This window comes from Plasmodium vinckei (genome assembly GCF_900681995.1).
Source record: "Plasmodium vinckei vinckei genome assembly, chromosome: PVVCY_05".
In the NCBI taxonomy this organism is placed as follows: Eukaryota; Apicomplexa; class Aconoidasida; order Haemosporida; family Plasmodiidae; genus Plasmodium; species Plasmodium vinckei.
Genome location: NC_051297.1, coordinates 612,606 through 628,908, shown reverse-complemented (window position 1 = coordinate 628,908; position 16,303 = coordinate 612,606). Strand labels below are relative to the sequence as shown.

The 16,303-nt window shown below is 24.6% G+C and overlaps 5 protein-coding genes across 5 annotated transcripts; 2 read left to right on the top strand and 3 right to left on the bottom strand.

Annotated features, from left to right (window-relative positions):
* Positions 1 to 82: 82 nt before the first annotated feature.
* On the bottom strand, positions 83 to 2,062 carry PVVCY_0501780 (WD repeat-containing protein 70, putative; the record flags this gene model as incomplete). The annotated part of the gene is made up of 1 exon (XM_008627549.1): positions 83 to 2,062. The coding sequence occupies one exon, from the start codon at positions 2,060 to 2,062 to the stop codon at positions 83 to 85; it is 1,980 nt and encodes a 659-aa protein (XP_008625771.1).
* Positions 2,063 to 3,257: 1,195 nt separating this feature from the next.
* On the bottom strand, positions 3,258 to 4,396 carry PVVCY_0501770 (haloacid dehalogenase-like hydrolase, putative; the record flags this gene model as incomplete). The annotated part of the gene is made up of 2 exons (XM_008627548.1): positions 3,258 to 4,229; positions 4,325 to 4,396. 2 exons carry the CDS (start codon positions 4,394 to 4,396, stop codon positions 3,258 to 3,260), a joined length of 1,044 nt encoding a protein of 347 aa, XP_008625770.1.
* A 1,017-nt stretch (positions 4,397 to 5,413) lies between these two features.
* PVVCY_0501760 (conserved Plasmodium protein, unknown function) lies at positions 5,414 to 6,068 on the top strand (the record flags this gene model as incomplete). The annotated part of the gene is made up of 3 exons (XM_008627547.1): positions 5,414 to 5,601; positions 5,763 to 5,824; positions 5,950 to 6,068. 3 exons carry the CDS (start codon positions 5,414 to 5,416, stop codon positions 6,066 to 6,068), a joined length of 369 nt encoding a protein of 122 aa, XP_008625769.1.
* Positions 6,069 to 7,448: 1,380 nt separating this feature from the next.
* On the bottom strand, positions 7,449 to 8,150 carry PVVCY_0501750 (early transcribed membrane protein; the record flags this gene model as incomplete). The annotated part of the gene is made up of 1 exon (XM_037635034.1): positions 7,449 to 8,150. One exon carries the CDS (start codon positions 8,148 to 8,150, stop codon positions 7,449 to 7,451), a length of 702 nt encoding a protein of 233 aa, XP_037490220.1.
* Positions 8,151 to 11,265: 3,115 nt separating this feature from the next.
* On the top strand, positions 11,266 to 15,333 carry PVVCY_0501740 (S-adenosylmethionine decarboxylase/ornithine decarboxylase, putative; the record flags this gene model as incomplete). The annotated part of the gene is made up of 1 exon (XM_008627545.1): positions 11,266 to 15,333. The coding sequence occupies one exon, from the start codon at positions 11,266 to 11,268 to the stop codon at positions 15,331 to 15,333; it is 4,068 nt and encodes a 1,355-aa protein (XP_008625767.1).
* Positions 15,334 to 16,303: the final 970 nt, after the last annotated feature.

Sequence of the window (16,303 nt, the reverse complement as noted above, 5' to 3'; positions counted from 1 at the left end):
AAAAAATATGAATAAGAACAGGGATATATTCCCTAATATGTTTCAAACTCATCGTCCATCAGGATTGTTTATCTGGAGAATCTCACTTTTTCCCTTTACTTTTCATGTACCCACAAACGCAGTTTTTAATTCCACATCGTGGACATTTTGGCATAGTCAAAAATTTTGAGTATTCTTGTTCATCTCCTGAGGAGTAATCAATTACTTTATTGGGTTGAGTATATTGATAAGCTTTTAAAAAATAGTCATTATCTTTTTTATTTAGCTCTCTTTTTCTTAATATGTCGACAATATCATCTTCTTCTTCATCCATGTTTTTAATTTCATTATCTTTATCTTCATAAGGATTTTTTCCATCTTTTGTATTTACAATATATTTAGAATATGGATCAATGTGTCTTTTCTTTTCATATGCATTTGAAGTATGCATACCAATTGTTGGATTCATTTTTACTCTTTTATTTTTTTTCTTAATTATAACTTTTCCTGATTCAGTAATATGTATATCCTCAGGTATATTATCCATATTAAATATATTTTCTGTATTTACGTAAAATGAATTATCTACGCTTTTTGTTACATTTACTTCTTTGTTAATATATTGTAAAACTCCATTTCGAGAATTATCATCATAATATATTATACAATCACCATTAGTGGTACCTAAAAATAGTTGTTTTATTGTATCATCATAATATGCAGATATAATTCCACAATCCTCATATATTTCATTATAAACCATATTAAAATTACAACTTGATATATCATATATTTTTAGAGCACCTTCTATATTTTTATTTATTTTATTATCAAATGAAGCCATCTCATTTAGATATTCGTTAATATCTTCTTCCCCTTTGTATACTTTTATATAATTGTCCATAGTATACTTTTTCATTTTTGCCTTCTTTATTTCATTTTCTTTGTTTTCATGCTCCTCTAAATCTATCGTATTTTCAAAATCATTTCTATTGTTTATTTTGTTTTCTGCTTTTTTCCTCTGTGTTCCAATTGCTAAATATTTCTCCCCAGTTCCATAAAAGGACATGTTACTTTTCGAAATAAATGTATCTACATTTTCTATTGTATTAATTGGGGTTTGTAAATTTCTCCGATCCCAATATTTTATTGTTTCATCTAAACTTCTAGTAAAAAAATAATAATCCATTTTTTTCGAAGTTAATATATCAATTATAGAATTTTTATGGCATAACCCTTTTTTATTGCCACTACTCATATTATAATCTGATCTATAACTATACATGTAATCATTAGATATTTTATTTCGAATATCTAATTGCCCATTCTCACATCCTATTAATATTGTATTACCATCTTTGGTAAACTCACAACACAACACATTATTATTCATAATATTTTTTTCATTCACAATTTTTAAACATTGATTATGTACTAACTCATTATCGATACCATAAGTATTTTTTTCATTTTTTAAATCCCATATTCTTACTGTACTATCTAATGAACCACTTATAAATATATGATTATTATTGGGGTGAAATTTACAACAATTTATTTGTCTCATATGCCCTTTTGTTTTATTAACATCAGTAATATACATATCACCTCGAATTGTATTCTTAATTAATTCACATTTCATATTATAAACATAACATTTATATCCATACCCCAAAAGAATGAAATTATTATTTATATCCAAACTATTAACAATAGAATTTTCTGATAAACTTATAAGTTTTGCATAATTTTTTTCATATTTATTCATATTTTTAAATTCATATATTCTTACATTATGATCATTACCTGATATAATTAGGCTATTACCATTGTTTAATATTTTAGTATTACATATATGTTTGTTATTTATATTTATTGTCTCTTTTTTCATATTAAAAAATATGTTTTCTCCCTTTATCCCATTTTGCTCGTTATTATTTGCGTCCTCTGAATTGCTATTTTCCTCCACACTCTTATTACTTTTTTCCTCATTTTCATTGTCAGATTTAAATTCATTTGAACCATCGTCATCCGAAAACTCGTTTGAGTATTCGCTATCCCCTACTATGTCATCTTCGTTCATTATACTTTCCTAGTTTAGGTACAAAAAAATAGTAAAATATATGTAACTTCTAATATATTATGATATTATATTTTTATTGTTGTTTTCTCTTTTATTTTCTTCTTACATTTACAACTTTTTTATATCCTTTATAGGAAAATAAAAAAAAATTTTTTTTTTTTTTTGCGTATAAAATATATGTTATTTTCAATTTATATTTATACTGGTTGATATATCCTTTCCTATCATTCTATATTATTCAAGACGCCATTAAATATGATTGGTATTGTTTTTTATTACTATATATTACCATAAATTAATATATTTTTATATTTTTATCAAATTAGCTATTTTGGTTATCTTTTTTGTTAGTAACAAAATGTAAAGCTTATGGCGTGGGGCATTATAGCTTTTCATTATTATCCTGATAATTCCATAAAACAAAATTTCAAAATAATAAAAATAAATAATTAACCTAAATGTTTTTATAATTAAATACGTTTCATATTATTGAAAAATTATTAATTTTATGCATCGCATTATGCCATCACACTCCGTTTTTTTAAAACTTTATACTTATGTTTTATAATTAGTAATTTTTTTTTCATTTGTTTGAAAAATTTGGTTAATATTACATAAATAGTTCTCTTTTTAAGAAATTGTTTTAATAAAATTTTATAACGTCTAAAAAAATATCAAATAAATATATAACACCATTCGTAGTCACAGTTGTGCAAACACTATACTACGAGCCATTATGCTCGTTTATATTTATTTATACAAGCAATCAAATTTTCATAATAAAAAAATAATTATGAAACTAAATAAATTCAAATAAATTCAAAATAAATTCCAAATAAAGCCAGTATCTTCGCCCTCCTTCCTTAAAACCTACATTTATGCATAAATTGGAGACACACTTCAATATATATAATATAAAATTGCATCTCTACCAATAAGGCTTACTAAAAAGTAAAAAATCGAAACAAGCGCGCCATAAAATGTGAAAACACAGCATGAGCATATATTATTATTGCATAGAGATGTAGAAGGAGAACGAAATCAATATTTAATTAATAATTTTAATAACAGTATTGATAGTAATATATACTATAACACTGAAGAGTATAATGGAAATAATAGGAGTCATAGAATTATTATTTTAATATCATAGCATTTTATATGTATACTTATCATCTCTTTCGGTTTTTTTGTTTTAAATATCACAAAATGTTCGTAGTGCATGATGTACCGCATCATCATTGTTTGATGGAGCTACATATTTTGCGCATGCCTTTATTTCACTAGCAGCATTCTGTACTGCTATTGAAGTTCCTACGCCTCGTAGCATCTCTATATCGTTTTCAGCATCTCCTATAGCTAATGCATCATTTAAACTTATACCGAAATGTTTGCATAATGCTTTTACGCCTTCAAATTTATTTGTATCATGATGAAACACTTCTACATATGTTCTAAATGTGTTAGCTACACGAATTCGATCCGAAAATTCGTCTTGATACATTTTTAATACACTTTGTAAGTTTTGTTCATTTAAGCAAATTAAGATTTTGTATAATCTTGTATTTTTTAATCTTTCTTCATCAATAATATCAGGCAATATAGATTCAAGAGTCATATATTCATTAATATATTCATTCATACCAAATACATGTGTTTCTTTTACACTATAGCAAACAATACGATCAACGAAATTGTTTTTCTTTGAAAAATTATATATATCCATTACTAATTTATCATCTATATATTTATCAATTATTCCTTCACCATTAGCTCCATAACTGATACAGCCATTTAGATATATTCCAGGAAAATAACTTAAATTATATTTTTTAATATATTCTCCTATTACAGCATTAACTGAAAATATTGGACGACCAGTAGCAATAACTACTTTTATTCCTTTATTTTGTGCCTTTACTAAACTTTCTATATTTAATTTGGATGGTTTATGGTCATCATTTAATAATGTTCCATCTAAATCTGTAAAAATTATTTTTACATTATTTTTTAATTTATTTTTATCGACGGGCTTCCCATTTTTATCTCTTACAACAAGCATTTCAGAATTTGGTTGGTCTTCATATACTCCTTCTCCTACTTCATTGTTTTCGTGCTCAGGCAATAATTGATTCGATTTCATAACCTTAGTTACATTATTATTTTTCTAAAAATATATAAAATTTGAATATATTTATAGTTAAATTTTAGTTTATAATGTAAAACATCACAATATTATAAATTTAACATATAATATTTTACCTCGTTACTGTGTGCTTCGGATAAGCCATTTAAAAGACGAGACGAACTAACGTGTTTTACTTGGGGACTCATTTTTGCAGTATATATAATAATTTGTTTAATACTTAAGAAATTTAAAGAAATAAAAAGAAATTATCTTTTTATATATAACATATCATACTAGTTATATTTACATATATTTGTACGTATGTTATTTGGTATGAGTTATGCCAATTTACTATATTATAATAGCATTGATTATCTTACATTAATTTGTATATAAAGCTATAAATATATGAAGATTTCATAAAAAGTATTATTAAATATTTAATAATATAATTTAATTATAATTTTTTTAATTAGTATTTCAAAAAAAATATATAACACCTTTTCGTAACGAAAATAAATTAGAGGAAATGAAAAGATGACATAAAAATTTAATAGTATATATATAAATTTATTGGAGAAAAAAAATTGGAAATTTATAAAGTTCTATGAATATATATATAAGTTCTTCTATATTGTATAAAATATTATATTTTGATATATTATTATTTTATATTTCTTTTTCGAAACTCTAATGTTAATGTATTTATTGACAAATTAAAAAAATTATTTTAACATATATTTTTAATTAATTGCATAAGTTTACAAATATATATGATTTAATGCCATTAAATTTATGAAGTATTATATGTTAATTTGTATTATCGAAAAAATAAAATTGTTAAGTAAATATTTTTGCGCATTTTCCCATCATCTATAAATACAAAATTAGCATTGCCTAAGTGAAACTCTGAATGCATACATATATAATATTAAAATATTGTGTGCTAAAAAATTGTATCGCTTTATTTTTATATTTCCATTTTTTTATTTACTTAACAATATGCGGCTTTAGTTATAACTTTCGTTAATTAATTTTTTATTACTTTATTTTTATTATTGTATTATTTTGTTACTATGCTATTTCCCTTAATGAAAATACATCGATGGAAGTAGATAAAAATAAAATAAAAAAAGGGAGAAATAATATTTTTTTAAGATAATAATATATATATATATCACACTGACAACTATAGAAAGAATAACATTAGTAAAATAATAAATATGGTTAAGCATAAAGATTATAAAAAAAGCGACTTAATACAAATATTATCCTCTAGCGTTAGTAAAGAACGAAACAAAGCCGTGAAGTTATTAAAAAGGTTCGAGCCATTACCCCGAAAACATTTAGATGCCAAATTTGACGCAAAAGATGTGGTAGTCCAAAAATATAGTGCTATAAAAGCTTACATGTAAGAATCAAAGATTTAATAAAACAATTGTTATGAGGAATTTTATATTTTATTTCCCATATTTTGTGACAATAATTTCCCTGTCTCAAAGCAATATTAAATATATATATGCTAGAATCATTTTAATTTATTCCCTCCCATATTTATACTACGTTTTATAGGTGCTGGCGATGTGATAAAGTAAAGCAGACCAATGTTAAAGTCCACTGGGACACTATAGAAGGTAAGCATACAAATTGTATTTGTATAAAATTATATGCATATTGTATATATGCATACGAATGTTTATATAGATGTCTATTATATATTTTTTACATTGAAGTTTTTGCTGAACCACATTTTTTATAGGATTGAAAACGATATGTACTTCTTGTCATAGCAATTTACTTTCGATAAAAGAGGTTGAAAGAGTGCGAAAAGACAACAATACAAATACTGAGCTTTTAAAAAATATAAATAAAATGTAGCAAAATATAAATAAGATATATATATTTCTCTTTCTTTGCATACGCTTTCATTTTCATCTTTAGTTATTTGTTTTTTTGGTTTCATTGATAGTTAACTTATTATCTCATTTACACTTTTATTTCACTTTTTATTTATTCATTATGCAATGTGCTGTTTTTTTAGTTTCCTTTTATTTTATTGTTTCACATTTTTTATAATATAAAAATATATTAACTATGGAAAGAATGAAATTTGTTTGACATATATATACATTATGTTTTGTACACACAATTTATAAAAAAAATATCTTGTATTATTGTTTTCATATTCCGTTATGTTTTTTTATTTATTCCCCATTTTAGCTTATATTAAATACATTTGAACATATCTATAAAAACTTATATATTTTAAATACAGCTTTTATATATTAATTTAGGAAAAATTAAACATCATTTTTAATCATAATAAATCTATTGTATTCCCTATAGTTAGGTTAAAAAAATATGCAATACCATTAAATATAGAAAATATATAATCATTGAATGCCTATTTTTTTGTATAAAAACTAGTATATTAATAGTATGAAGTGGGTGCTTTCATACATTATTATAATATTTTTCAATGCGCAACCAAAGGGAGGGGGGTTAATAATAAAAATATTTTTTTTATTAAAACTGTTTTATAAATTGTCGCTTCGTCATGTAAAAAAAATAGTGATTATCATTTAAAAAAAATGTATATTTTTATTTTCTAATGATTTACACTGCATTAAAAATATGGAGATAATATAACGGATGTAATATTATTTAAAATAGCATATCACATATTATGCAAAACGAATAAGCAATATACATAGCATATATAAAAAAATAAATGTCTTTCAAGAATAAAACTTCGGTTTGTTAAGTGAAAATAAATAAAAAAATTAATATAAATAAAAATACAAAAATATATAACATCGCCATGCCATTTATTATTTTAATACATAATCTTAGATGTATTTTTGCCCATTGAATCGTAAACTATTACAACTAATTTTTATTCTATTAAAATAAATCCTTGTGCAATTACATGCTATTATATACTTCGGTTATTCTGTTTATTCCTTTTCTATTCTATTATTTTTACTTGTCGGTACCTTAAATATCTTATTCAACTGAAATAGATTTCTGGTTCCCAAGTGAAGCTTCAATTAAGCAGTAAATACACGTGGTGCAAGGCGGATTGAAAATATATCAGCTTAAAGGGAGTGGTTTCATAATAAAACATTCACATAAAGAGGTAGTATAAATATTTGAAAGTATGAGTGAGGAATTCAATTAATATTTAGTCATATAAACAGTAACAATCGATTTTTAAGAATTTATTTTAGATAACATAAGGAGTTAGTCTTCGAAGTATTATAAGTTGTATGCTTCATAGATGCTAACTGGCATAGTAGGTCTATACACACCAGGGGAATTACCCACATTGGAAGGAGGAGCTGGGCCAGATTTAGCTGGTGCTGGTGCAGATTTAGCTGGTGCTGGGGCAGATTTAGCTGGTGCTGGGGCAGATTTAGCTGGTGCTGGGGCAGATTTAGCGGGTGCTGGGGCAGATTTAGCGGGTGTTGGGGCAGATTTAGCGGGTGCTGGGGCAGATTTAGCTGGTGCAGATTTAGCTGGGGCAGATTTAGCTGGTGCAGATTTAGCTGGTGCAGATTTAGCTGGGGCAGATTTAGCTGGTGCTGGGGCAGATTTACTAGAATTTGTGATAGGCTGATTAGCAAGCCTGGCCTCAATAACAGAAACTTTTCCATTTTTAGAGCCTTGTGGGTTTTGAGGAGGAGTATATGTGACTTGACTTTTAAAATATCCGGGTTTTCTATATTTCTTATTTTTCTTTTTATAGATACCATATCCAACACCTGCAGATACTGCGGCTGCGCCTATTATGGATCCTAATGTAATCAGAAGAGCTTTCCTGTTCTTTGCGAATTTCGCCAAATCGTCTCGGAACTTCTTAAATGAACCTCCTTTGGCGGCCCTTCTTGACATACCAAAAGTTAAATAATGTGATATTAATATAAGATTAAATAAAACGAATATCTTGGATATCTTCATTGTATTCACAAATATAAATTAAAAAAAATTATATGTAATAATATAACGAGTAAAAAAATAATAATAACATGTAGTAATAATACTTTATTTGTAATTTATGCGTTTTAAATATAATTTACTACAAATTTTATATTTATTTTATTAGAAATCAATATAAAAATATAATAATTATTATAGTTCGTTATTTTTTTTAATTATTTTTGTTATTATAGCAAATTACGCTTGTAACCTAAATATAGAATAATATATTTTTTATTATTTTTTGAATAATAGTATTCTTAGAAATGCTTATCTGCGCAGTATATATATAAGGTACAAATAAACGCATTAAAATATATTATTTGTAATTATTAATAAAATAATATAGCACAATATTATTTATTTATAAATTATATTTTTATTTATTATTTTTTGTGCATTATTAATTTTTTATTTATTGCTCATAATAATTTTTATTTTATTTGCGTATATTATAATATATCTAATTTGCGGATTACTAATTTCTACTAACTAATTGTAGTATTGCTTCTATTATATATATTATTTTATTTGTGTTTTATTTTTATTATATATAATTTTAGTTTTTTTTTAAATATTTTTAGGTAAAAATATACCTAATAAAAATTTTATTAATTAGTACAAAATTTTTATATTTTTGTACATGCTTAAATAATTATCTAATATGTATGTACATCTAGAGGTAGGTACTACATATATAACCTTTTATCGTATATAGTCTGTTAATTATTTATTTTTTTAGTCGCCTCGTAATAAATATTTATATAGCTTTTTTTAAGTTCAAGGTTTAAGGTATATATATAATATATATACATTATTTGCTAGTTCTTTTAGAATATAGATTTGCCATTAATTTTTTTCAACGGCATTTTATTATTTTATTTTCTCATATATTATTCATATTCTAAAAGCACAAGCATAATTTAATTGGAATTTTTTATTTTTAATTAGATGCCCATCACATGCATGGTTTAATGAAAAAAAAAATTATATTTAATTCGTTTAATAATGGAATACTGGACTCCATATATATATATATAATATTATTATATATATAATATTATGCAATTTATAGCATAATAAATAATAGCAACTAACATTTCTTGTATAATAAGATGTATATATTTTTTATAACAGGTTTATATAATTCCCCAAAACATATCATTGTTATATATAAAGCACTATTTTTTATAGCAATTATTATATAAAAATTTATTAAATTAAGGTTAACTATTTATAATTGGTAAAAAATATATACTAATTATTATTATTATATCTTTGTCATTATAATGTTTTCCAAATAGTACTACAAAAAAAAGTAAAAATCATATAGTTCACAATACGTGTATTATCATACAAATATAATAATATGAGAAAATACTGTGAAAAAATATATATTTAATAAAAAAATTATTTTAAATATATTTAAACGCCATAAAAAAAAACACATTTCCTTATAATTTCTCCAAATATAAGAATAAAATAAAAATCTATCCACTTTATAAAGTTAATATTTTTAGTTATTTTTTTTATATAAAACACTATTTAATATTTTATATATAATTTTTAATCACATACAATTTAAAACATTAAATTAATATATTTATAGAATTTAATATTCATAAAGTTATATAATAACTGAAAAAAAATCCACATACAAAATAAATGTTAACTACATATAATAATTTAAAAGCAAAAAACATTATGTTATATTTCTTTAAATATTTGTAAACATTTAGTTAAATAATCCTTTGTTTATAAAATTACCATTTATGCATAAGCTACAAATAATATAAACTTATATATATTCGTATATATAATATATTATTACTCAAAACAATAATAATAAATATATCTATATATCATTCTCCTCAAAAAAAACAAAAATTTTTAATACAGTTCAGTATAAACACTTTTAATAACGTCATAATATATCAAAAATATATTAAAAAAAATATTTAATAAATAAAACAAGCAAAACAACGTAAAGTAAAAATATTTGTTTAATAAAGTAGTTATATTTGCAAATTTAAAGCATCCAAAAAAGCAAAAAACTCATTTCAAGTTTCAAACAAGTCAAATTAAAATTAAATAACATTTTGCATGTGAAGTATATTTATGCTTTCTCCCTGTAGTCAAATTTTACTATAATATATATATACATACAATCAACTTGTATGAATAATTAAATACCATCACCTTACCACCTTCTAAAAAACACGCGTTTTTTGGATGTATATATTTGTATAAGCATATATATAATATATACTATATTCCAAATGAATAAAAAGTTGAGTAGGAATATTTATTCTTACCCCTATTAAAATATATAAATATTTTACTATGATTATCAACAAAATAAGTTTTCGAAGGAGCCAACAGAAAAGAAAATTGAGGCTAGTTGTATTCATCTGCGCGAACGTGAAGGAGGGAATTCCTTAGCATCCATTTACACATTAGCACAAAAACATTTTTTTAATTTTCAGATTTATTCATATAACCCCCCCCCCCCCAAAAAAAATATATATCCACTTATTCCAACTTGTATAAAGTTATTTATATAATCACATTATAGCCAAGGATCTTAGAAGAGAGAATTCATACCCATTTTTATTAAGTTATAATAAACTCCCTCCCCCAATCAAAGGAAGAAAAAAATTATACTTAATATATTTAATTCTTTTTTGTTTTAAAGAATATACATATAGAGAAAGTAATATCTATTATGTATATGTATACCAATTAATGTTGTAATAAGATAATATCAACATTATATCCTACTTAACCATCAATTTTTCGCGCAAAAAAATATCTTTGTAAAAGCCACGACGGGTGAATAACAAAGGGAAAAAAAATAAATAAAAAAAAATACAATAAAACTATTCTTCAGTTCCTGTACGCATTATCACAATATCGTATCAGGATAGTATCTCTTCTATATATATCACCACTTGGAATATTCCCCCTCCAAACACAAAATTATCGTTGGAAAATATCTATATAAAGCCACCAACACTAAAAAACAGTTTTACCTACACATATCCATCACGTAAACCCCTTCCTCGATAAAATTATCTTCATATTAAGCGCAGATAAAATGAGCACCTTATTTGAAGGAATCGAAAAACGCATAATAATCAAGCTAAGGAAAAATTTGTTTGCGAACGGAAACATAAATTCCCTATTAGATATATCACGAGATTTATGGGAAGAAAAACTTCATTTAATAGGTTGTAATATAGTATCCGAAATAAAAGAAGATATAAATGCACCATCAAACGAAAGATGTAGAGTATACTTATTATCAGAAAGCTCATTATATATATATAATGACATGATATTTATAAAAACATGTGGCAAAACAAAAATACTATTTTTTATTCCTTTCCTTGTTGATATATTAATATATAAATTGAAAAAATACTTTATCTTAGAAAAATTCTATTTATACAATGAATCCTTTATTCAAAATAATACAGAGTTAGAAGAAATTGTAGATTTTATACAAAATTATTTTGAATATACCATTTTCACACACATGAATTATAAAAATGTAACAAAAGATGGTCGTTATTATCAAGAATATCCCCACAAATCGATTGAAGATGAACAAGTTTTTTTCAAATTTTTTCTAAAAAATATGGAATTTATTAACACGCCCTTACCTGCAAATAGAAATCATTACATTTTTTTTTCGCAAGTTAACAAAGATGCAACAATAGATACTTCTGCTTTGAACGTATTCCCAAATTTTTGCTCTGAAATGCATTTATTTGGGATTAAAAAATATAATATGCCAAACCAATTTCATAATGAGTATTTAACTTATGATTTGTTCAATGTACTTTCGAACCACTCTAGAAATGTTCCAAAATCTGAAGAAAACGAAAAGACAGAGATATGTAGCAGTAGTGTATATTCATTTGACTCAGTTGAAAATTCATCAAAATCCATAAGCAATACTACAAATACGACTATTATAGCAAATGTTTCTAAAGATCTAGATAATAACTCAACTAGTACTTTGTATAGTGCAATAGACGAACAAATACTAGTACCAACTTGTGCTGATGACAAAAATAATTGTTTAAATGAATCAGATGCAAAACTATTATTAGCTGATGAAAATTCAAAAAATATGGACAAGAACAATGCGCAAGTATTCGATGATAATAATAATTATATCTTTATTTCAACTTCTAAAGCCGACGAAACTTATAGTAATACTAATAGTGTTAGAAGCAATGGCAAGAGTACATGCAGCACCAGTAGCACTTATACTTCTTTATTACAAAACGATTTAAAAGAACTTCATCCAAAAAATCGTGCTATGGGCATAATAGAAGATGATGGTAAACTTTTAGTAGAAGAAGAAGTTATTAGTTACATAAGCAATGACGAAATAATCGATGCAAAAGTTGATAACCTTGATAACTTATCAAACAAAACTATGTTGGATAATAATTTAGATAAAAATTATGAACAAATCCCAGCAATCGAATCTTCCTTATCATCTTTCACAGTTGTATCTTCTGATTTGCTTAATAAAAATACAAATGACGAAAAAAGCGGAGACAATATATCAAGCAATATGCGCATTAAAAGAATCGAAGAAAATTTATATGAATGTATAAATTTACAAAATAATGATAAACTTATGTATAACGAATTCCATTTTGTTCCATGCGGATATTCTTGTAATTTAGCAAATAAAAATAATTATTTATGTGTCCATTATTCGCCTGAAGATGGTGTTTCATATGTATCGATAGAATTATCCAGCGCATTGAAATCAGTAAATTTTATGAATTTTGTAAAAAAAGAGTTGAATTTTTATAATGGACAATATTTATACATAGTTAATTATTTGTATGATTTGAACGACAATACATTGGCACAGAAAACTGAAGATAATAATAAGAGTATAAAAGCCATCAATGAAGTAGCAGAAATAAATAAAAAATTGGACAACAACATTATTATCAACAAGCATCAATGTTACAGTTTATGCGAAAAAAAAGAACAATCTGTTGGCTTTTTAAAAATTCAATATTATGCTTATGAACAGAAAAATTTTATTCAAAGCGAAGAACAAAACAAATCATATAATTCTATTTATTTCCAACAGCCTAACAAAAATGCACAGAATATTAACAGTATGTATGAATATAGTTATAAGTTTTGCAAAGAAAATAACATTCATATCATTGATATAGACGATAATTTGAATTCGATGGGTAATACTACAAACCCCAATCGTAATAATTATTTTGTAAAGAATTCTAATGATAAAGTTGATGATATTCATATGGAAAAGGATTCAAATACACTAAACTACAATTGTGAAACAGCAAAACGAGCAGATTCTATATCACCTTTTCTTTTAGGTGGACAAGAAGTTCAAAGCGAAAAAAGTAAGTTGGCTTCTGAAACGAATAGCAATAACGCAACCGATAATAACACCGAATTTGATTTGGAAAAAGAACATAAAGAAGAAATTATGAATTATTATCGTAATAATAAAGCAGAAATATGTACATTTAATAAAATGTTAAACGACGATATTGACACATCAGTAGTTTGCATTAATTTACAAAAAGTATTATTACAATATATACGATTTAAAAGAAACCTACCAAGAGTTACACCATTTTTTGCAGTAAAAAGTAACAATGATGAAAATGTCATAAAATTTTTATATGGGTTAAATTGCAATTTTGATTGTGCATCCGTTGGTGAAATAAACAAATTAACAACCCTTCTCCCAAATATGTCAAGAGATAGAATTATTTATGCTAATACTATTAAAAGCCCATCTTCATTAAAATATGCAAAAGAAAATAATATAAACTTATGCACATTTGACAATATTGATGAGTTGAAAAAAATATTTAAATATCATCCTACTTGCTCATTAATTTTACGTATTAATATAGACTTTAAAAATTATAAATCATATATGTCATCAAAATATGGTGCAAATGAATTTGAATGGGAACAAATTTTTAAATTTGCAAAAGAAAATAATCTTAAAATTGTAGGTGTATCATTTCATGTAGGTAGTAATACAAAAAATTCATTCGATTTTTGTCAAGCTATAAAATTATCGAGAGATGCTTTTGATATGGGCAGTCGATTTGGGTTTAAATTTGAAATTTTAAATTTAGGGGGTGGATTTCCTGAAGAATTAGAATATGATCGTGCAAGAAAAAATGAAAAAAAACATTATTGTACTTTAAATGAAGAAGAATTAAAAAAAGAAATCATAAACTTTTTAAATGACAAATCAGCTATTAAAAAAAATTATAATTTTCATAATTTTGAAAAGCTTGCACTTGCTATTAATATGTCTATAAATCATTATTTTAAAGATATAAAAGATCAATTGAAAATTATAGCTGAGCCTGGTAGATTTATGGTTGCTTCTTCATCAACACTAGCTTGTAAAGTTATTGGAAAAAGATGCCCTGCTTTTTCTCCTATCAGATTGTCCAGTTTGAAAAATGATGAAAATAATAATGGCAATATGGTAAAAAACGAACAAGTGGCTAACAATGGCAATGGTCAACAAAATGGTGATGGAAATATACAAAATAAAGACCAAGGCAATTGCACAGGAACTATAGCAGATACAGAATTAAAAACCGAAAAAAAAAATACTGGTTTACCATCTGAAGTATGCAATAATGGAGAGATACAAACAGACAATGGAAAAACTTTTATTCCTGGAAGTGCATTTAATCATGAAGATAATTCAAAACTAGGAAATATAACAAATATTAAAAAAAATGTTGTTAGTATTCATGATAATAAATATAATTATTATTCATATTATATAACTGACAGTATTTATGGATGCTTTAGTGGAATTGTTTTTGATGAATATAGCAGACAACCAATATATATTATAAATAATAACAAAACGGGCTCAAAACAAATGATATTAGATTCTCCTTTGTATTTAACAAAGATATATGGCCAATCATGTGATGGCCTTGATATGATTACTTCGTCTACCTATTTACCTGAATGCAATATAAGTGATTGGATTATATACGAATATTCAGGCGCGTATACTTTTGTTAGTGCCTCAGACTTCAACGGATTTCAACCCTGCCAAAAGGTTTACATTTTCCCTCGAAATAAATTTCCCTTTCCCGTCTGATTCATACGAAAAACATATTGCAAATGATATCACATCACAAAAAGGGGGGACAAATGAGAAATATAAAATTAATAATGCATATATAAATGGATGCTAAATATTTATTATGAGTTAAGCGCGAACAAATCTTGGCTAGCCGCACAGGGGGTACACAGAGGAACTTTTTTTATGCTCCTTCCGCATTTCAGTATGCAGACACAAAAATCCCAATATACCGAATTAATAAAAAACTAATTTTGATATTTGTTTTTTTAATAAATTAATATGCATTTTAATTATTGTTGGCTCGAAAAACATTGTGAAATTTTCTTAATATTTAAGGAAATTTCAAAAACATACCAAATTGTGCGTATATATGTTCTATACGCTGCTAATAAAATGACCACCTAAGTATCATGTGGTATGTATTCGGATTATTGATACATTTTTCACAAATTAAATTATCTTTTTGTTCTTTTTTTATTTTAAATATGAGTTTGAAATTAAATTAATAGACATGCTTATATATACATATTTTTTACTTGTATACGTTTTTTTTTTTTTTTTTTTTAATTAATTATATATATGGATAAATAATTAATGTGAACAATTAAGAACAAAATCAATATTTAATATTGTTTTTAAGTTTTTTAAAAAGTAAAACATGTAATAAAAATAATAATGAAGTTATCTTTATTACATATGCATCCCAAAAAAATAAAAAAAATAAGGGAACAAAATAAAGTAAAACAATGGGGTATGTGCATAAAACTATCTGAATAGACCCTCATCCCTATGATTTACATGCAATGAAATTGGCTCATAAAAATGCATACTACCAAATTTGGAAAGAAAAAAATTGGAATAATTTTTTCCCCATATTAAATTCTGCAATATAAAAAAGATTTTCGCCATACAGTGGCTAGCTACATGCATTTTTTATGATCGTCTTACTAAACAATCCTTTTATTTTTTCATGCACTATTTGTGG